At 40.1% G+C, this 22,860-nt stretch overlaps 1 protein-coding gene across 7 annotated transcripts in view; it reads left to right on the forward strand.

Annotated features, from left to right (window-relative positions):
* SLC4A4 (solute carrier family 4 member 4) overlaps nucleotides 1–22,860 on the forward strand; it is a 314,923-nt gene that overhangs the window by 216,738 nt on the left and 75,325 nt on the right. For all 7 annotated transcript variants that reach the window (XM_074344725.1, XM_074344736.1, XM_045506140.2 and 4 more), the window contains 3 exons: nucleotides 1,720–1,894; nucleotides 14,416–14,549; nucleotides 21,235–21,506. In XM_074344725.1, the coding sequence (XP_074200826.1) occupies nucleotides 1,720–1,894; nucleotides 14,416–14,549; nucleotides 21,235–21,506 (581 nt within the window). The remainder of the gene's footprint in view (nucleotides 1–1,719; nucleotides 1,895–14,415; nucleotides 14,550–21,234; nucleotides 21,507–22,860) is intronic.

Consider the following 22,860-nt stretch of genomic DNA (forward strand, 5'->3'; position numbering starts at 1 on the left):
GACTGGAGACAGACCCTGTAGATGTGGGGAGGGAGAGGGAACAGCAGAGTGCTTGGTGTGTGCTGGGTCTGCACTGAGGCTGGACTGGTGTGAGTGAGGGATATTAGAAAGAGAGACGGTGTGTGTGATGGGAAGCCTGAGTACTGTACCAGTGTTCCCCGCTTGGCTTTCATGATTCCATCTCTTCCTGGTCCATTTACTCAAGTGGGTAACAGTGCAGAAACAAGCAACTCCCAGGCCACTGTCTCCTGGTCCTGCAGTTGGGAATTCAGGTTCCTCAGATCATTTTGGCTAAATTTCTTTTCGTTAGAATGATTCCTTCTCCACTGTTAGGTTCCCCATTTCATCTTGGGCTAACTAAAAATTTAAGTAGGGAATTCATTTTGTGAAGATATGACTTTTTAAAAACACTGCAGGGTTTTTTGAAAACACAGAAGTATGTCATTTTAATATGCAGTTGAATCTGAATGAAATTTTCTTAACCTGATGACCCACCTGGGTTTCGCTCCCAAATTAAGAGGATGTTATTTCTCTCTCCTTCCTTTTTAAAGACTAAAGAACATAGAACCATCTCTCCCATTTTTTTTTTCTGAATAGTTCTTTATAAACTATTTCCATTAGGGATATCCTTTTCCTTTTCTGTAGATAAAATTTCTAGGATTTAACTTTTTTCTTTAACCAGACTGTAATTTTATTCTTGCTTTTGCACCTTTCCTAAATGCACTGTGTCTGCGGTATGCCCGGTACCATGCAGGGCCCTGTGAGGACCAGGAAGACTGAAGCAGGGCACTGAGCACAGCTAAGACAGGCAGGCAGACAATCCTGAGAAAGTGTGGTAGCCCCTAGTGCAAGTGGCCTACTAGTGGAGGGTCAGAACTTCAGGGATGTTGAGCTCTGAGGAAGGGCATCGTAGGCAGAACGCACCGCAGGGAGCAGGCTGAGATGGGAGGTTTGGTTGGGAGGGTGAATTGACAGATGCACAAGTCGGATGACCTGCTAACGACTGTGATGGGGCTCAGCTTTCAGTGCTTCCCACCACCCCGCCCCCGCCCCACACACCTGTGTGGCACCCTCAGTTCCTGCCAGTCCTCCCCTCAAAGTCGCCTGCTTGGGAGGCCTGTTCTGGCCACTCTCATGTTTCAACCACAGCAACCCTAGCAGTTCAAAACCCGCCTCCCCACTTAGTTTTTTCTTTGATTTTTAGCACCATGCATTTTACTTACTTTGTATCCCCCACACAGAAAGTACCTCCATGAGGGTGGGATTTTTCCCCCTGTGTTGTTCACTGCTGTGTTTCCAGCACCCAGCACAGGGCTGGGCGTATCACAGGTGCCCAGCAAATGTGTGTGAAGTGAACAAGTGAATGATGAATGAGGCTGGAAGGGAAGCTATGGCAAGATTATAAAGGGCCTCGTGTGGCCTCACATGTTGGGATGTTTTTCTTCAGACAAGAAATTTAATTCATCTACACAATTCACTCTCACCTAAAGACCAACTGTCTAGCTTCTAGGGAATGTGACACCCAGGTTGGTGACTGAAAAAGAGACAGAAGATTTATTCCTTCTATAATTTTCTGGTTTTTATCTTAAGTGGTTAAATAGTATTTTGTTGTTTCAAATGCTTTAAATACAAATTCTTCGTGGTTTATTAAATGACCTGTTGGTTAATTTAACGGTCACTTAGTTCACGTTGTCACGTGTTTGCTTTCTCCCTACCCAGGTTCTGTGGTGGACTAATTAAGGACATTAAGAGGAAAGCACCATTTTTTGCCAGTGATTTTTATGATGCTTTAAATATTCAGGCTCTTTCAGCAATTCTCTTCATTTATCTGGCGACTGTAACTAATGCCATCACTTTTGGAGGACTGCTTGGGGATGCCACTGACAACATGCAGGTGGGTTCGGTTTGGGGAAGATACAAATAGTACAGCCCAGACCGCCGTCCTCAGCCCTGCAGCTCCGCGAGCAGCAGATGGCCTTTCGGTTACTCAGCGTGATTTTCTTTCTTTTGCTGGATGCTGCATTTTACTTTGCTTCTGGCCTGCTGCTGTATTTCCAGCGTTTCAGTAACTGCAAAAATAGCTCGATGAAATCTGGCTTGAGTCACAAGTGGGGAAAAGAAGGGAAGGAAATGAGGATATACAATTCTATTTGGGCAAAAGCACATCAGCTGCTTTAATTTTGTGCCGAGTGCAAGGTTTAGGTCTTCTGTTACCTTGAAAGTACGGACCGTATACTGTTAAACTTGACCACACTCTTCCAGGAATGCCTGGTGAGCTTCATTTCACAGGTGAGCAAACGACTGAGTGATTTGCTCTGGGCTAGCTTTACGTCTTTATTGGTAGAACTCAGCTTTAAGGAATAAAAGGGAAGAGTCGTTTTTGCTGTACCTGAATCTGCCTCTCATTAGTCTGTGAAGACTCTGGCTTGACTTATTTTGTACCAACCTATATTTGTTGGTTACTTCGCAGGTAGTATTCACCCTCGTTTTGTCTCAATAATAATCTTTTCTATCACTGAAACTTCAGCTATTTTAGGAGGGTGGGTACAGCTCAGTGGTAGAGCACAGGCTTGGCATGCGAGAGTTCCTGGGTTCAATCTCTGGCACCTCCATTATAAAAGAAAAAAGAAAGATATTTTAAATTCCCTCAGTTGATCCAGTCATTAAGGGAAAATAGGCATTGTGCTAGGTTCTGAGTATACAGTAGTGAATGAGGCTGATCTTACGAAAAGAACCGGATTCAAGCCCTTTTCAAACTCTGTCCCTCTGTTACTTCTTATTACTGTTTAACCTACGTGACATTCATAAGTGCTGCCAACCAGCTTATTTAAAAAAAAAATACAGCTGATTCCAAAAGATTGCTTTTCCTCTACTTCTGTTTTCTCCCCTGGGCACATTCATGTTTTAGGTTTCTGCTTAAACACAAAAATAAGATGGAGACACTCTATGACATCTAGGTTGATCCAAGCAAAAAGGGAGAAATCACTTTAAACAATTGCGTTTCATTTGTTAAGAGCACTTTTCTCTTTCAGCCTCTGTCTCTGGCTGTGTAGCATGTTACCCCAAAACCAGAAGCTTCAAACAACCATTTGTATTATTCTCTCTCCTGGTTTTGGTGGTTGATGGACTCAGCCGGGTGGTTTTCTTTGGTTCTCTCAGACTTGTTGTGAGATGGCAGCTGGGGTTGGAGTTGCCTGAAGGGGTCTGCACTCACATGTCTGGTGCCTAGGCTGGGATGTCTGGAACAGCTGGGGACTGAGGACTCCCCACGTGACTTTTCCACAGGGCTGGCTTGGGCTTTGTCACAGCTGAGGACTGTGATGACTCTGAAGAGCTCCTGCACCGTTGTAGGGGGGAAGAGTCGCCACTCGGCTTTGCTTTTTTCCCATGTGAAGATGCACTTGGCATTACTGCATTTTCTGATTCTTCCATGAAATTCTGGTGATTTTTAAATATTGGCAACTGATGAGCATTTAAAAAATTACATTGTACTGGCCAGAAAGCACATCTCCGTGTGTCCTCAGGCCTGGGGAATAGACACCAAGCACAGCAGGACTGAGTGAAGTATGCGAAGAGGGTGCGTTTTTTCCTCATTCATAAGAAGGAGTGAATAAATTAAATGATAACAGTGATGTCAGTCATGGTATTCTTATAGAATCTGATCCACATCCAAATTGGGCAGCTATTCTACGTCTAAATGAGAGTGAAATGGTAACTAAAGCACATGATGCGAGAGAACAAGTGGGAAAGAAAGCACTGGGGAGGCTCCCTGAGGCCAGCGCAAGGAAGGTAATACCTGCTGCCACGTGTTAAGAAAATCAAAGAAAGCTGGCTTGTGAGAGGGTGGCAAGAACACAGCTTCCTTCTGTCTTTCAGAATATATAGCGACTTTCTTGTGAAGATAATTTTTCAACACATTTTTTTCCAAAGATGTTCTTCTCATTGAGGTGGAGACATTATGCCACTCCTTATGTGTTCGTTTATTTTAAAACTGAATCCAACTCCTTTTCAAATTCATAAGACTTAGCGGTAAATCACTGCATCTGAGACGAGGAAGAAGTCTGTTCAAGTCTGTTGTTGCTCCCTCCTAGGTGAGATAATTTTCCTACGAGCAAGTCCTGTATAGTAAAGGGCTGTGTTGTGTGACAAATGTAGTTACCATGGTGTTTCCTCCATTATCAGTGTCGTTGGAAATGCCCTGCTGGTGGAGCGAGCTGTTTCCTGGGTTCTGAAGATTTTAGGAGAAATAGACATGCTTTCATTGCATCAGGATGTCCATTAAAATGACCATTTATTGGGTGTTACTCCTGGAAGTCGACTGAATTCAAAGTATCTAATTCAAAACTATCAGGATAATTTGCCAGCCACCATTTGATCATTTTATTAATAGATTTTGTAACCTCCATTGATAGTTTTCACTGAAACTGTGAATTTGTTATTTTAAAAATTTCTCTGAATAAAAATATTGATGGACGTATTTTCCTCTCATTTCTGAAGACTTTTTCCTTTAAGAAATGTATTGGTGAAATACTGCAGTGTGGGTACTTCCAGTGGGTGGCAGAAACACTGAAAAAACAAGGATAAAAAACTAGTGATTGTTCACAGATACTTGTTGAACTGAACAGTCTTATAAAGTTCTTTTGGGTGGGATAATATCAACATAAGGGTTATATCTGAGCACTGGATTTGTGGATGTAAAATAATTTGTAGAAATATAAATTGACTAGTGCATGCACATGCATGCCCAGCTTGATAGGTACACAATAATTTTACATATTCTAGTACTTAAATATGGAAACATTTTACCTGTAGTCATCGTGTTAGGTTTTCTTGCGATGGTAGGTGACTTAGGTTGGTATATCTATTTTGAAGACCAGGGAGTAAGGTGATTTAATATGTTGCAGGGCGTCTCAAGACTGAAAGGGTATGCATTTTGACGTTCAGGGGTTTTGATGTTCTGGCAGTAGATGTCGTCTTGATTTGGCATCAGGAAAGCAGAGTATTTTGTGGTTTTGGTGCGAAGGCCCAGGTTATTTCACAGTTATTTCATTTCTAAGGCAGACGTTGATTCATTCCTTTGCAAATTTTTATTGAGTGTCTCCTGTGTGCCAGACACTATTTTAAGTGCTGGGGATACAGATAATGTGACCAAAGTAGGTTAAGAATCCCTGTTTTGTTGTATTTACAGTCTAGAGTGTTGATACAGCAATCCTTTTTTATGCCCCTAAGAGATAACAGGAGTGGGTGTGGTGGGCTTATTTGTGGGGGTGTGGAGTTGAAGTCCTCTGGCTTCCTTTGACTTTCTAAACACTAGATCAAGGCTAAGCAGAAAAGCATTGGCACAGCCTGGAATAATCTTCAGTTATATCACGTGCCTTCGTAAATGTGGCAGTGGGTTATTCTCAAAAGCCCAGGCAGCTCAAATGAGTCAACTGAGAACAGCATCCTTGCTTTTTAAGGCAGGCAGCTCAGAGATGGTTCACATAGGGCCTTTATTGTGAGGCTACAAATAGACATGGGTGCTGGGGAGAAGCATGTTGTGAAAACACAGATGAGTCACTGCACTGGTGTCGTTCAAGCAAACTCTTCTGCCAGCTTCTGTTCAGGAGGTCTTGCCTGCTCAGAGACAGGGATTTACATTTAAGCATTTGTTTCAGAGCAGAAACATATATATATACTGAGTTATATATATTTAGTAATCATATATATGTACGTATCATACATTCTGTGTGTATATACACACACATTGTATATACGTATATATGTCATACTTATATACATACATATACACACACATATACCTCTTTAGAAGCAGATCTTGGGAGCCATGTGGATCATTTCCCATGAAACTGTGTTCAACATAAAACAGTTGAGGCTACAATGGCTCCAAATATAATCCAATTTTAATGGGAACATAGACAACTGTACGAGTCCCCCAACTTGTCACGTACATCGTGCTTCTCTGAGAGGACTCTGAGGCTTTCAGAGGGGTTTCATGGATTCCTTGTTAAGTGCGGGCAGTTAAAGTTGTGCTTGGGCTTCTGGGTGTAACTAAATTGCTTTGCCAAGAGTTGACCTTATGTTCGTCTAGGATCTAGCCCTGGCCTGTGACTGGTTCCTGTTCAACAGAGGACAAGAGCATAGGCTTTCTGAGGTCCAGGAATTGTGCAATCCTCTTGTCCTTTTCAGTAAGTCCCACTTAATACTGCCCTGTTTCACCTTACCATGCTGTCAACAAGGGCTTTTAGCTTCAGCATCCTAAAAACATGTCCTTTCCACAACTAATCTCTCTGAGACCATGCATGTGAACTTTGCATTGTATTTATATTCTTGGTTGCCAAGTAGGCATACTGTTCTATTCATTTAGATGCTTTTAATTAAATTGTTAAATGTCAATTTAACAAATACTTATGGATAGCTTAGCCTATGGGTAGGACACTGATATAAGGAATACTTTTTTCATACTTTGTGGCCAGTCTTTGTGTTATTTAAAAGTTCTTAGCTTTATGGAACACAGAAAAGTGCCTTAATTTAAATCAACATTGTTGATTGTGAATGAGCACAGTGTAGAGAGAAGATCGAGTGAAGAAAGTCATTTAAATTTTTTTTTCAGGAGTAAATATAATTCTATTTTCACAAGCCTTTTAGCAAAAGAATACAGTAAGGTTTTCAGAATTCTCTGAATTTCCAGATATTTATGGAGCCTAACAGCACATTTTAAGGGAACTGATTTCATAATAAGCAACATTTATAGCTGGCATCTCCGAATTTGAGGCTTTATTTTAACATCCTGCTGGGCTGAGACTATTGAATCAATCTCCTTGAGTTGGAAATGGATCATTTCTTATTCACATATGATATTCCTCAATAATATAGACAAATCTTTATGAAGCTTATCACGTGCAATTTATAACAGCAGAATTAAAGCAACTGATAATGGCTTTACTACATGAGGACTGTGTACTAATTTCACCTTACCTGAATATAATATAATGGTGCCAAAGTGCATTTCTTCCTTGAAGTGAAAATAAAAGGTAGCATGTTAATCTGCACCAGAAACCTATTCCAGTTTCAAAAAGTTAGGTAGCCTGTTGGAATGATCCAATTAGGTTGTTTTGGTAAGCAAAAATAAATGTCTTTTTAGTGACAAACTAGAGGACTGCATTGCTTACTTGCCTCCAAGGTATACTGGTCATTCTTTTTCCCTGGAAGGAGATTTAAATAATTTGCTTCATTTTCTGTACAAGTTTTGTTCAATTGAAGTTAAGTGATTTTTTTTTAAAACCAAATTTCACTTACTAGAAAGAACCTTCTTTGGTTGTTTTTTTTGTTTGAAAGACCTTTGTCAACCTTATTTTCTTGGTGATCAGAAAATGATACCATTTGGGCAGTGTTGGGGATCCCAAACACTGCTAAATTCTAAAATTATTTTGTGTTTGGCTTGAAATTACTTTAAAATGGCTTTATTTTTAATAAGATATAATTATGCATTGTAGAAAATTCGAACAATACAGAAACACTACATAGAAGGTAATTTTGCCGTTGAAGCGATCACCTAGAAATAGCCATTATTAACATTTTCATGAATATCTTTCCATACATCTTGCAATGCACGTGTAAACAGATCGGCACATAGGATTTTATGTAGATGAGATCATATGCCTTCTGTTTCATAACATGACTAGCATTTCATGAAAGTCTTTCTTCTTCAGTTTGGATCTTGAACATCATTTTTAATGGCTGCCTCTATTTATACACATGATGCATGTGCTCTAATTTACTAAATAAATTCTCTATTAGTAGACTTTCAGTTTTTTCCAGTATTTTTCATTTATAAACAAACCTGGTGCTTAACTGCATTTTCATTCTTTGTAATCACCTCAGAGTAGATTCCTAGTAGAATGTGATTGCAGGATATATTTTATTTTTGATATTTATTTCAGATTACACTCCACAAAGGTTATACCAGTTTATACTTCTGCCAGTAATGGACCAGAGTGCTGGCTTGCCCACACTCTTGCAAAAACAGAATTTGTTTCAGATTCTCATTTTTGTCATTCTTTGGGTTGAAAAAATGATGGCTTCTTCTTTTTTTTTTAATGACTTTAAAAAAAAGCAATCTAGTTTTATTTGTTTACTTTGGTGGGGGGAGGTAATTAGGTTTATTTATTTAGTGGAGGCACTGGGGATTGAACCCAGGATCTCATGCATGCTAGGCATGTGCTCTACCACTGAGCTGTACCCATCACTCCCCCCTTGGCTCATTCTTACTCAATTTCAATGTCTTTGATTTTTAGTGAGGGTTAATATCCTTCCGTTTTTATTGCTTACCTCTGCCTCTTTACATCTGTGCTCTTGGAATATTTTCCTTTTGGGCATTCATTTTCTTGTCTCATTGACTTGTAAGAACTGTTTGTATACTAAGGATATTTTCCCTTTGCTTATCCGAAATATCACAAATATATTTTTTCCTAGGTCTGCCTTATGTCTTTTAACCTTATTTGTGATTTCTTTTGCTATAAAGATTTCAATTTTTATGTAGTCAAAATCCCCAATCTTTTATAGTTTCTTATATTTGTTATATATTTAGAGAGGCTTTCCCACCCCAAGATTAGAAAAATATTTACCCACATATCTTTGTTCTTTTATGTTTTCATTTACATTTTTCGACCATCTGGAATTGATTTGTGTGTAAGGTTATACTGGTATTTGATGTTTGGGAACTTCAGCTGGTCTAGGTACGCATTCACAGCTCTTCAAACAAAACAGTATTTTAAAGCCTCCCTTTCTTGCTCATCCATTCCATTGGACTTGGAACTGAAGTTCTTTGGTAAAGACCTTGGCTCGTACTTTGCTTCAAGCAGAGAGATAATTTGTCTTTTAAGTCTTCCCTCTTTTTTCTGTTCCTGCTGGGCAGTGTAAACAGCAATCCTGTGGATGACGACCAAGCACTTTTAGGCAGACTAGATGGCAGTAAGGATTTGGCAGCTGTGATCTGTCAGGACAGAAATCACTGATTTATAGTCTGTAGCTACACAGGTGAAATAAAAAATGAGGGTTGTATATCCAGTCTTCTTCCCCAGTGTAGATGAATGGTTTGTGTAACCACCGATTGATCATTGACAATGCTAGCAGGTGGTCCTTATTTTGAAAGAGGAAGGGAGGTTGCCTGAATGGCTACATCGCATATTTGGACCATCTGAGAATCACCTGGGGAACTTTGAAAAACTATGAATTCCCCAGTCCTGATCTTCAGAGATCCTGATTTAATTGTTCCGAGTGGAGGTAAAAAAATCAGTATTTTTTTCCCTTAAAAAAAAAAACCCTCCCAGATAATTCTCATGTGACCCAAATTTGATTTAGATATTTGCATCATTTCTCCACTTAGTTTTGATCATATGGCTTGGTTAATGTTGGGGACCTGACATCAAAACTCCTGCAGGTAATTCAGATTTGTCTGCTTATTTCCAGTGGATGTGTTTAAATGGCATTAGGCTGCATCATTTTTCTTGGCTAAATTTCAGAGTCAAAGACTCATCTAGAGACACTGAATTTTATTATTCAACATTCTGTGCAGTTTGTGTAGATTATCGCCAACGTGGGCTGAAATTTCTTTTTAATGATTAGAAAACATTTTAATTTTTTAAATAGAGGTTTGAAATTCAGCAGGAATATTGGTGACTATTTTATCATTTATTGTCACCAAAATATTTTCTTTCTGAAGTTTTACTTGATTGAAAATTGTTAAATAGAAGAAATAGACTTTTGTTTTCTTACACAGTTTTGCATTTGGATTAATTATTAATCCAAATGATATATTCCTTAATAAAGAGGACATAGAACAACAAAGGTCATGCTTTAGTGTTGTATGAAGATACGGAAGATACTAAATTGCGATAAAGTCAAAGTTGACAGCATGAAATTTTAATTTGTAATGTTTTATCATCTTGAATGTGCTTGCTTTGCATTAGCTATGACAGCTGTGACGGCCCTGGCAGCTCCTGGCACAAGTAGCTCAAAGACAAAATGCTGGTGCTACCAACATTTGCGTTTTTCTTTTTATAAGAGTCTTGTTCCTGTGGTCAGATTTGTTTCGTGCTTGATTTTTCTGTTATGAGACTTGGGTTGATTTTCTTGGCTGTTTTGTAAAACAAGGATCATCTTTGGTTTAACTTCATCCCATCATGTAAACAGAAAACTATTTGCAAGTTGTTTTAGATGTGGATTTTGACTTCACTGCAGTAAAGGAAGACAAACGACCTTGTTTTACTCTGGTTGACTCCGCTTGTCTAGTAACAGGGGATAAGGAGGAGCAGCACTCAGTCAGTGGCCGGAACGTCACCCTCTCAGGCTTCTGCTGGTTTGGAGTTGGCTCTGGGAAACACTGAGAATCTGTAGAGGCTTCCCCCTCCCTTTATCCCCTGGAGACTAATCTTCGTCTTTTCTTCCCATGTTGCCCCTTTTGACTATCTGTCTCCATCTCCTTCCTCTCTTGAAAGACGGAGAAGTAATAGCAGCAGACTGGGAGGAAGGGGGTGAGAAGCAGGGAGAAAAGGGAACCAGCATTTTATTGTATCTCTGCTTTATTTGTAGCTCTTTATATAATATTGTCTTACTTAATCTAAATAGTTATCCTGTGAAATAGCCATTATTTTACAGAGGATAAAATTAGGAGTTAGAGAGGTTGATGACTGGTGGAGCTGAGATTTAAACTCAGATATCCCAGACTCCAAGCCATGCTCTCTGTGCCGGGCCACCTGTGAGAGACCTTGGAAGAGACTCTCATCTCGTATCGAAACAGATACATGATGTATAAAAACATATCCAGCAAAGACTGTGTTAAGCACTTTACATGCATTATCTAATCTAATGTTCACACAAATGGTATAGTGCATAGAGAGGTTAAGTAACTTCCTTGAAGTCATCGGTGGAGTAAATGGTACAGTCTCGGTGCCAGCCTGCGGTCGTCTGACTCCACAGTCCTTTGTTGCACTATATTGCTGTGATGTTTTCCTCCTATGTGAAGAAGCTAAAACTGAAAGAGGTTAAGTGATCATCAGCTCTTTGGTGGCAGAGCAATCTAGGCCAGTTGTTAGCTCTTTCTTCTGTTCCACAGTGGACACACCTGATCAGAAATGGGATAAAATAAAAGTCAAACCAAAATGTAGCTGGAGTGTTCTTAGGCACCTGATTCTGCCACCCCTCCAAGCTCAGCCGTCTCCATCCTTATGAACTGCTAGGGAATTTGTTTCTCTGTGGGAAATCAGGTGCAGAAGCGTCTTTGTGAAAAATACACACATCCACATATTCCTTTTTTTTATATTAGTGAACACACTGAATATAATAAATCAGAAAAGGGGTTTTTGATAGTTCACCTTAAAAATTGCTGTAAATTCTAATTACAGTTAAAGTAACATTATTCATTGCATAAGATTATTTTCAAAATGTCTGTATTGTCAAGAGCAACATGTCAAAATGTGGTGAAAATAGTTCTTTTCTCAGAAAAGCTGGAAACATCGCTAAGTTTAAGCAAGTTTCCAGTGCAGTGTGTATAATAAATCACCTGTCTCTGTTTCTAAATTGTCAGCAACAGAATGGAAACTGTAGCTCTTAGGAAAGGATCAAGAGCTGAAGTAAAAATAATCTACCTTTTAGCAGGCACCTTTTTAACTTGCATAAGTCAAAGCCAATCTCTCAAAGAGATTACTTGTTATCTTTAACTGATGGCTGTTGGTCTTTGATAAGTGGGACCTAGAGTATGATTTGGGCATCTTCTTCAATTCCTTTAGCATTTGCTGGGTGCCCACAGAGCACATGGAGGGATGGTGTACAGTGATGGGAGAAAGAGAAACAGGGATGTTACCAGAGACCCTGCCCTTGCCCCCCAGAGACGTTATAGCCACATCCAATCAAGTGGAGAATTCTTAACCCGCATTCCTCCTTTCTTCATTCATGTTCTCCCTTACACCCAGGGTGGGCTGTAGTGTGACCCTGCCATAGTGAGGAGAAATAGTCACTCCTCCACGCTTGATGAAGAACGATACAGTGAAACTTTGCCTATCACATGTGCCCAGAGTGTGTCTTGTCCTGCCCCTCGGAGCCTTCCAGTCCTTCCCCTTCCATGTTACGCACACTAAAATAACTCATGAAAAGGAAAGATAAACTATAAAATAAAAGCCCAATGTCAGCGCACAGGAGGTGAAAAACTGCAAGTCTCAGGAAATCCCAGCCAAAGGCACATCTTTTCTCTTTGCCGAGGGTGCAGTCATGGTTGGACAGGCACGCATACTCCACTCACTCACTGTCCCACAGTGAGGGCGGATTTGTTCACATCATTTAACCCTCTGAATCTCAGTCTCTTCACATGTAAGAGATCAAGACTAACACTATGTGTTGGGCACAGGGGAACCTCTTTCTCTCTTCTCTGCCTAAGTGCCGCCCAGTGCTGCTAGCCTTGCTTGTTATTCTGCTTGCTGTCCCCTGAGGAAAAATGCGTGGAATACAATGAGTATGTATGAGATGGCTGTAAAATAACACGAGGGTACCCTTCAGCCATGCGGAGAGCTCACATTTAGTAAATGGGGTCCTCTTACCAGACCCTCCTGCCGGACTTCAAACCCAGACATCTTGGATGGAAGTAGCTGTGCTGAGCTGTTCAGAACGTGTCTGCTCACTTGTTAGTTGTCCACTCTCGCTTTTTTGCCCTATCCTCACCCCCACCCCATTATCACACAGTGCTGTGCTCAGGGATTTTTGTCTGTTTTCCCAGTTGAATTCTACCCTTACAAGAGGGAAGGATATGCTATGGCCAATGTCATCCTAAAGAGAACATTGCTGGCTCTGAAGCTGTGTAAAAAATATTTCGGGTGATCATTATAATGAGGGTCTCCTGGGGTGGCTTTGGAGTGGGGATAGCACTTCATGTGTTAGGTTCTGTGAGCTGATTTTTAAAAATCTGTTTATTTATAATGATTGTGGGTCTATTATATGATAAGGGAATGAAACATTGCCGGAGAACTTTGCGGGCAGTGAAAGTAGGTGACTTAGTGAGGCTGACAGGTGGCTAGGTTAACTGGTAGGGGCAGAGTAAATGACTGAGGGCCACCTCCCATTCCCCGGAAATCCACCCTGCTCAAGTCAGAGGGTAATTTAGATTAAGAGGTGGTTTGTTTTAAGTAAACATTAATCACACTTCCACGAACAGGTAATTTATTGTGCAATTGAAAAGGGGGCTCTTCCTATTACTGTTTCAGTATTTACACATATAGTTACCAGGATCATGCAGTTTTGCTCTGCCATGTAAATTCATCTACCACCAAGTATATTTTTTGTGTCTTTTAAAGCTATAGAATGTCTTCATTTACTCACTTGAAAAATGTTTTATCTTACAGGTTTTATGGTTCAGATGTGTAGCCTTACGTATGAACAAAGGATCTGTCTTTTTATGTTATTAAAAACCATCTTTTGATGAAGTAGTATTTTAAATTTACAAAAGAACCTTCCTACAAATAAATATGTGATTTTTCTACCTGAAATTTGAAGTGATGAAGAAAGAATATAGGAAACAGGCTAGTTTGAGGTATTGGTCCTAAATGATGTGACTAAGAAGTGAGGATAATTTTGTTAGTCAGTGATGTTTGATAGCTCTTGTTTGTTTGTTCTTGTTACACTGAAGGGAAATAATGGGTTGATTTCCAGAGAAATACCTACAGGGAGATGTGGCCACAAAGGTTTGATTATCCATGTCCCTGCACATTTATTTCCTCTAGAGGTGAAGTAATTTAAAGCTCTTGTGTAAGTTGGACATTGGACAATGAATATGTAATAGGAATACTTTTTGGAATTGATGTCTTAGAGATTGCAGAACAGTGGGAAAATCACTGTCTGTGTCCCCTTTGCTCCCCTCTCCACTGGAAAAGCTTTTGTTCAGAGAAAATAGCTTTTTTGCATAAGATGTAGCTATTTATAAGTACTTGCTATGTGCAAGGTGAAATCCGGCTAAAACAAACACTGAAACCACAGAGGAGAAAAACGCCACCAAAAGTAATGTCACCTCTGCACACTTGGTGAGATTATATAGTGGGATTTTATGTATAGAAGCTTCAATTAATATTTTTAAAGTGGATCAGAGTCACCCTTTGCCTGCTACAGTCAACCACTAGTCATTCATTACAGGCATTATAGTTTTGGTGAGCAGTTCAACCCTGGGAGTAGGCAGGAATGACTAAATTGTATGTATGGTGAAATAAAAGATAACACTCATATTGGTAAGAATCTTTATCCTTTACATTTGTTTGGTATGTTTGCGATAGCCCTTTTAATAGCATATTCATGTGGCTTAATTCCCTTAGTGACATCACACATGGAAAGAAAAAATATATTCTTCTTTTAACACCTCTGTTTTCTTTCTATTAGGGCGTGTTGGAGAGTTTCCTGGGCACTGCTGTCTCTGGAGCTGTCTTCTGCCTGTTTGCTGGCCAGCCACTCACGATTTTGAGCAGCACAGGACCCGTTCTCGTTTTTGAGAGACTTCTGTTTAATTTCAGCAAGTATGTGCATACACATCTACCTGTACATTAGAACTGTCTAATTGTAGAGCGTGCACGCCTAGCTGGAGCAGAGGATAGTAAATGGGGAGAGCAGAATCACGGGGATTTGAGGATTTGGAGGTTGCGAGGCCCTGGGAGACTAGGTGGTCCAGCACACCTTTGATTCATCTGAGGCCCAGGTGCCGCATTACCTCTCGCTCCAGCCCATCATTCTCTGCCTTCTTGTCCTGCTTTGTGTCTCGGGAGGTGGACCCTGTGGACTGCAACAGTCGTCTTCCCTGGCCCTCTGGCTTCCTGCTGGGTTTGGCTGCAGCAGAGCTCCAGGAGCACAGGAAGGTGGGGAGGGCAGGGTGCACCCGCCTACCCTCAGCTCTCGCTCTCGGCTTTGCCCAGCTGTCCTCTGAGTTCAGCCCCTGTCAGGTGGCTCCTCCACCCTGGCCCTTGCCCTCACCAGGCTCTGCTGCCTATTCCTGTTCTGTAGCCTTTCCAAGCAGGGAGGTAGAAATGGCTTCCCGATGGTGCTAGTCCCCGAGTACCTTGCCATTTTTCTGTTACTGACGCCTCTGTACATAGTCTAGTAAATTTCCTGAGAATCTCATTTGAGATCGCCTTCCATCTCCTGCTGTGATTCTCATGTGCCAGAGAAGTGAAATGACTTGTCAAGGTCACATGTCTCGTCTATGAAAGAGACTGGACGCTCTACTGCTCCTCACCCCCATTCCAGCATTCTGAACTCCAGATCCATTTCTAGACTCAACTGAGTAATAACTAACATTTACTGAGTGCTGACCACATACCGACTATTAGCCTGAGCACGTTTCGTGTACTCCCTCATTTATTTCTTGTAGCTGTCCTATGAGGTAGGGACTGTGTGCAGTTGTCTAGGTGAGAAAGCAGGCATGGAGCGGGTGAGTAAATTGTTGGCAGTTGCATCACCAGTCGTTGGCAGGGCTGGGATTTGAATCCTTGCGTTCTGACTCCAGAGCCTACGCCTCTTACGGACTCACTAGACATGACTAATGGGCGTGAGAGTTGTGATACTGATCTTTTCTTTTAGAAATTGATGGATCATTTTAAGAAGGAAAAAATGGAGTTAAGCAAATTATCCAAGTGGCCACATTTGCACACAGTTTCAAAATCAAATTGGGTATTCCAGCCTCTTTCTAATGAACTTGATACCTCTAAGAGAGAATTGCCTTTACTGGCAGGTCTCAGTCCCCAGATTGCAGAATTTCATACGACTTGTTACCACTCCTTGTGGGAAGTGCTGTATACTTCTGTTGTTATACATTTTTTAGAATTTTAATGTTAGAGAAATGTCATTACCTACTTAATGCCTCATGGAATTAAGGACTCATACAACAGGCTTTGAAACTGTGTGTGCCATCAAAAATGATCTCAAGATAGAGGAGGAAATGAGGATTTAAAGCTAGTTTTTTGAAAACTGGATTGAGAACATAAATGAGGGTCTCCCAGGAATTTAAAGTTCCATGTTTTCTGTAGATCATTACTGCAAATCTCTCTATCATAATTCTCAGAAGACCATTGGAAAGAGTTCTGCTCGTGTCAGTTTATAAAAAGAGTCAAACAGTTTTTATATGTTTAAAAAAAAACATTGTGTGAGACAAGAAAGCCTTTATGGAAAGATTAAACAAGCATGTACTATAAACAGGAACAAACAGGCACATCTTTGCAGAAAGATTTATTGGATGTAATGTGATCAGAGCCTTAATCTACAGAAAATGTTTGCATTCTGGTTTGCTTTAGATAATTGTAGGATAGAGATTATTTCCTTTTGCTAAGCAAGTTCCATTCTCACTTTCCCTTCTATTTCATCATAATTGGAAACTTAAACATAGTTTCAAATGATTTATTTGAAAATAGTTGTAAAGCAACAAGAAACATTTGACAAACTCTGCTTTAAAGTCGTCATTGGCTAACATGTGACACTTAGGTGGCAAACCTTATTCTTTTATGCATGATGCTGTGTATCATTTGCTTACATATCCTCGTAGCAGTGCTAATATTTTGTCTAGATACAGACTACTTGTGTAGATCACTATTTCCCAAAATGGGTTTTCTCATTTACTGGTTCCAATAGATGTTCCATTAAAAAAAAAAAAAAGAAAAAAAGAGCTCTGTCATCCCAGTAGATCTGGTAAGTGCTGTATATTATAGATTATATTATCCCACCCTTGGTAATTCATTTTAGCTTACGAAGGGATCTGAGAAGTCCTTCAGGGAAGACACTGTTTTACTATGTTTTGCCCAGATTTTTCCCATCATATTTTACTTTTTTTTTTTTTTTTTGAGAAATAGGTAAATTCTTGTTGTGTGAATTCAGTGGACTCAAACAGTAACTCCACGTAATTCACAGATTTATCTCTGACTAAGAATACAGCTTTTAATATTTCCCCAATAAACTGGAGAATCAGGAAGGAATATGAATGATACACTGTCACCTTTTAAAATTAGTAGCAGAATGAAGGAATAGCTCACACCTTTCCCCAAAACACTTGTGGTTTTGTTTTTCCAATTCTGCAGTCTCTTGTGCACTATTTTCATACATTATATCGCAATAATAGAGAATTAGATTCCTTTTCCTTTTCTTCAGGGAAGAATCTGAAAGGAAATTTAACAATGCATTCTAAGCCTTGTAGAACCTTCATAACTGAAGTTGGATTTTAGCCTGTATAATTGTCATTCAGTCATTTAATAATTTCTTTCTTACAGTCTTTGAACAATTTATAGGCCTTCAAATTATGATTTTCTTCTATTAAATTACTGGATTTATTCATTTAACTTAGGAGGTTTATGTTTATTTGCCAGATACTGATTTCTGAAGCATGCTTCATTGTGAATTTTTCACTTTGTCTGTACCCTTGGGTTTATGCTGCTCAAAACTATCACTTAAAATATCTAGAAAGAGTGTTACCAAAAGGATATACAGTCATTTTCTCCTTTTAACTCACCATAGTTTCTTCGGTCTCTAGTATCATTTCCTCTTTATAACTTGTAAATTTTTATAACTTAATTGCTATTTAAACTTGGCACCAAAGGGACCGATAGTCTTACTGGATGTAACATTGCTTTTTATTATAGTTATTACTGTTGGTCGGCTTGCTTAAAAAAGCCTCTCATCTTTTATTCCTCTATCTTCTTGCTGCTGTAAATATATCCTAATGGAGTACTGTTGGTATTAGTGATTTTGTTTGAATTTTTCCTACAAAGCCACTCTGGGAATATTTAAGTATTTTAGAGCAGCTATTTCGGTTTATTGTTTAGGTCCTAAGATTTAAGTTTATACACGCACTTCTTTCCTTTGTACTTAAACTGGTGGTGTTCCTGACCATTAGCTGGTGAGTAGATTTGTTTCTCATCCTGTTCTGTAAACAACCATTAGCATTCTTAGAACAAATTAAGATTGCTCTAACTTTCATCTTGTTAGGGAGGCAAAACTAGGTAATTGTTTAAAACTTTATTTTAACAAAAAAGTCTGTTGGCTCAGAAGTAATAAAACTGTTTCTGAGCTCTGAGACTGACTCATTGTGGAATAATGTAAATTATCTCAAATTCCTAGAATTTAACTTTTTCTAGAGTCTACTTATCTCACAAAGACATGCATAGGATTAGACTCTAGGGTTCCAGACATAAAGGGAACTGTGAGGAAATGCAAAAGATGTCTTCAGAAAGGTTTCAGGAAATCTGTAGAAGGTAACTGTCAACCTAAGTGTTACTCATCTCCTGCTTTGGTAATGGTCTTCCAATTTGTGTCATTTGGTGAGAAGAGGGAAACAAAGGACAGTGACTTTAAAGTGCACCTTATCATGAGCTAAATACAAATCAGACAGGAGGAACCATGGTGTAATTTTTAAAAGGACTGGTCTAAGAGCACAGAAATTTGGTTTCTGGTCTAGCTCTGCTGTTAAAACATCACATTTGGATAAATGACTTAGTTTCTATTGGCCTTGGTGTCCTCATCTCTAAAGTGAGGCATGTTGGGCTAATGGGTGTCTGTATTAGGATTCTCCAGAGAAATAGAACCAATAGGATGTGTATGCACATATATAAGAGACTTGTGATAAGGAACTGGCTCACACAGTTATTAAGGCTGGCAAGTCCAAAACGTGCAGGGTTGACCAGCAGGCTGGAGACCCAGGAGTGCTGATGCTCCAGTTCCAGTTCCAAGGCTGTCTGCCAGAGAACTGGGAAGAGCCCATGTTACAGGTCAGGCCCAGAGGCGCTCTGTCCACTGGGGAGGGCTCTCTTACTTGAGGGAAACTGGTCTTTTTGTTCTGTTCAGTTGAGAAGCTGATTGGATGAGGCCCACCCTCATTATCGAGAGCAATCTGCTTTACTCAGAGTCTACCAGTTTTAATGTTAATCTCATCAAAACCACCCTAAAACACCGAGTAATGTGTGACCCAATATCTGGGCACCTCTTGGCTCAGCCAAGTGGACACACAAAATCTAAGCAATTTTTAATTCTAATATCAGTAAAATTTTCAGTTGCTCATCACCTGGTTACAGTGACAGTAATTGTCTCTATCACTAAGCCAGGAATGCCTTAATTCATCCAGCAAATTTGTATTTAACTAACTGAAGTCTGTATTTAACTTATATGTGCTGGGCACAGAGCTAGGTAGAGAATTTGAGTTTTATTCTAAGAGCAGTGCAAGGTCACCAAAAGGTTTTAAACTGGGACATCTGATTTACATTTGAAAAGGTCATTTTGGCTGTGATGTGGAAAATGGCTTTGAGCAGGGACTCATAGCATGAATATTAGTAAGGAGGCTCTTACAAGAATCAGGCAGGGACTTCTTGGTGGCCCAGCCTGGGTTGTTGATGGTGAAGGTGTAGGTTCGAGGCCTTTGGGAAAGCATTAAAATACATGGCTAACAGTTACCGAAACTCATTGTCTAAAAGCAAGGCCGTAGAGTTTTGGGCGTGCATGGTCCTTGATTTATTTTTTTCTTGTGCAGAAACTGTGACTACCCCTCTCTGCTTTTTCATCACAGACGATGAGGAAAAAAAAATATTTTAAAGCACTGTCCACATAATTTTAAAAGAATCAGTATGAAATGCAATCAGTATGAAATGCTAAAATGTGAACACCTGACCCATCTTTTCCTCAGTGTGAATCTGGAAATAATTTACTTGTAAGAAGTGAAAAGGGCATCGAAAAACAGTGGCCTGCTTAGATGGAGGTGGCCTGTTCTAAGGTTGCTGTGGGACAGGCACAGACAGAAAAGGTGGCCACAAGAGTTTTCACACACGACTCCAGCAGAGGGTGTCATGTCTGTGGGAAGCTTCCTGACCAGCGGTAGTCTCTGGTGGTAACCTGGCAATGCAGCCTTTATTGATCTGCCCATAGGCCGCTTATCTGACCCACCTCCCTGTGGTGGCGGCGCTCAGTCCGCAGGGAGCATTGTGTGCAGCCACATGCTGCATGCCTTTTTCAGCACTCTTTCCTCTTCCTGGCCAGACCCTCCCTGGTCTGTCCAGAAAGTTCCTGCATATCCTTAAATACCTTTGAGGTTTTTTAATGAAAGTTCATCTCTCCCCAGAATTAGTTACTCCTTCTGTGATGCTTGGTGGGAACCCTTAGGTATCACTCAGTATTTTGCAGTGTGATTCTGTTTATCAGTGAGTCTTCCTCAGTAGACTTGGATGACTTGGGGACAGACAGGGAACATATTTATTTCAGTGTCTTCCTTAACCAGTAATGCTCATAAACATTTATTAAGCACATGCTGGTTACCAGTATTATGCTTTCAAATTGTTTATTCTATGAACTCCATGAAGACAGGGATCATATTTTTTGAATGAGAAAATCAATGAGTTATTTACATTCAATGGTATGATTATTTTCTTTGTGCTTTTCCCAAACTTCTGGAATTATTTCTTTATGGTAGTCCAATATCACTAGACCAAATTCTTAAAGGTGATACTTTCTGGATAAAATCAAGAATGAGCTTTATATCTTGAGGCTAAAATGATCTTGTATTTTTAGCAGTCATTCTACAGTCATTCAGTGGTTTTGATGCAGGAAAATGGTTGTGGGGTGTGAGGAGAGCCGAGTCCCAGGTCTTGGTTAAGCCCCTGGTCATTGGCTTCACACAGGAAAGAATTCAAGTGCAAGCCACCGTTGAGTTAAGGTAGATTTATTTAGAGAGAGAGTGTAAGGCAAGAGAAAGGCAAGGAAAGAGGTGTGGGAATTGGGTGCTCAGGTTAAAGTAAAAGTAGGTATACACTCCACAGACAGTGTGCGGGCCGTCTCCAAAGGGGAGAGAGAGCACAAAGGGCCACTAGACGTGGTGTCACTTTTTAGGGTCTCAGTAGCTTCACAGCCTACAGGTGGGATCAATCCAGCTGCCCTGGGGAAGGGGCTGGGATTCCCAGCACCACCCATTCTTTGGCCCTTTGCGGTTAGCCTTGGGGCTGTCCTGGTGCCTGCGGGCATGTTATTTGATCAGGCTGTTACGATAAGCATATTATGAAGCTCAAGATCTATTAGAAGTCAAACCTCTTAATCCTCAAGGCCAACTAGGAGGTGACTCTTCCACAATTTTGGTTGCTGTCATTCCTTGAGTGGCTGTGCCCTGCCCCCTTCCCTCCTGTCTCAGTTTTACATTGTTCTTTGTGTTCCATGGAAGTGGAGTCTAAATACCTGTCTTCTTTGCAGGGACCATAATTTTGACTATTTGGAGTTTCGCCTTTGGATTGGCCTGTGGTCAGCCTTCCTGTGCTTCATTTTGGTGGCCACCGACGCCAGCTTCTTGGTTCAGTATTTCACGCGCTTCACCGAAGAGGGCTTCTCCTCTCTGATTAGCTTCATCTTTATCTACGATGCTTTCAAGAAGATGATCAAGCTAGCTGATTACTACCCCATCAACTCCAACTTCAAAGTGGGCTACAACACTCAATTTTCCTGTGTTTGTATGCCGCCGGACCCAGGTGAGGACATTGTGCACAGTGTTTGTGCTTATTACCCTGTGTTTGGAGGAAGCAGTAGCCTCCAGGCACGCCTGCTTTCAACATGGTATCAGGGTCTTCAGGAAAGGGTTTTGTTCTGTATTCTCTGAGAAACCCCCCTGCTGAATTCATAGTCTCATTGCCTGGAGGTATCTTAGCCCTGTGACCCAGCCAGGAAGTGAAACCAGGAGCTCTGGCACGTGAGCATAGTTAGCTCAATACTTTGAAATTAACTCAAGCTGCCTTATTTGCAAGGAAATTATGGGTACATTATTCTTGATCTTATCTGATAGGTGGGGAAGCCAGGTCCCTGTATTAACAGATATCAGGACCAGACAAGCCTAGTCCTCTGAACTTCCACTCCATGTTTTGCTGCCTCCTTATTCCTATAGGAATCACTCCCATAAGTAAATTCTAACTCAATCATTTTAAACTTATAGAAGAAACAAGATACTGATTCACTTTATATAATTTGAAGCATGAAGTTAAAAAAGAAATTCAGACTGGAGTCTCCTAGTGATAAACTAGAGCCTTATAGTTCGTCTGTACTGGACAACGTAAATAAGAAAGGAAAGGGAAGGAAAAGAAGAAATAAGAGAAAGGCGTACGAGAAGGAATATTATGTTCTTGGAGGAGATTTCTATTCCAGAGTTAGGAAAAATGTAAAAGTAGCTTCTTGGTAAGGAATAGGATTCTGTACCTCTTAGACCTTTAACATCCATCTTGGTAAACCTGAGTCAGCATCAGAACTTTTTCACAAAAAAGTGCTCAATGTGGTCTTCGGAATTTTCTCTTGGAGTAATTCACCATCAATTTATAATGTAGAAGGCATTTGGGAAAAAAAAGAAGATTCATTTTGGTGAAAGTTGCTTTGCATCTGCTCTGGTAGAACGCATGTAGACATTTGTGTCAGCCAATTAAATGCTGATAGTGCTAGTGATTCTCAATTTTGCCATTAGCTATAGGTCATTGTCCCTTAAAATAAAAAATGACACACAATCCATGCTTTTTGACTACAGTCTTGTAGTCCCAGAAGCACGGCAGTGTTTGGAGGGCTGTGTATACCTGGGCTTAAATGTAGGGTACATTTTTATTTTTATTATAGAGTCTAGGGAGAAATTTTTATTTATAGAGTCTAGGGAGAAATTTCTTACTGTTTACAGTAAAACAAACATAGTTATTATATTATAGACTAGAATGCAAAATGCTTATGAATTTAAAAACTCAACAAGGTACTATGAAGAATTTTTGATGCTTGTGCAGACTATGTCAGATTACTCCCAGATATTTTGGTGGTGTCTCTGCACTCTTCTTGGCCACTTTGGTGGTGAAGGCT

Source organism: Camelus bactrianus, chromosome 2 (genome assembly GCF_048773025.1).
Source record: "Camelus bactrianus isolate YW-2024 breed Bactrian camel chromosome 2, ASM4877302v1, whole genome shotgun sequence".
Classification (NCBI taxonomy): Eukaryota; Metazoa; Chordata; class Mammalia; order Artiodactyla; family Camelidae; genus Camelus; species Camelus bactrianus.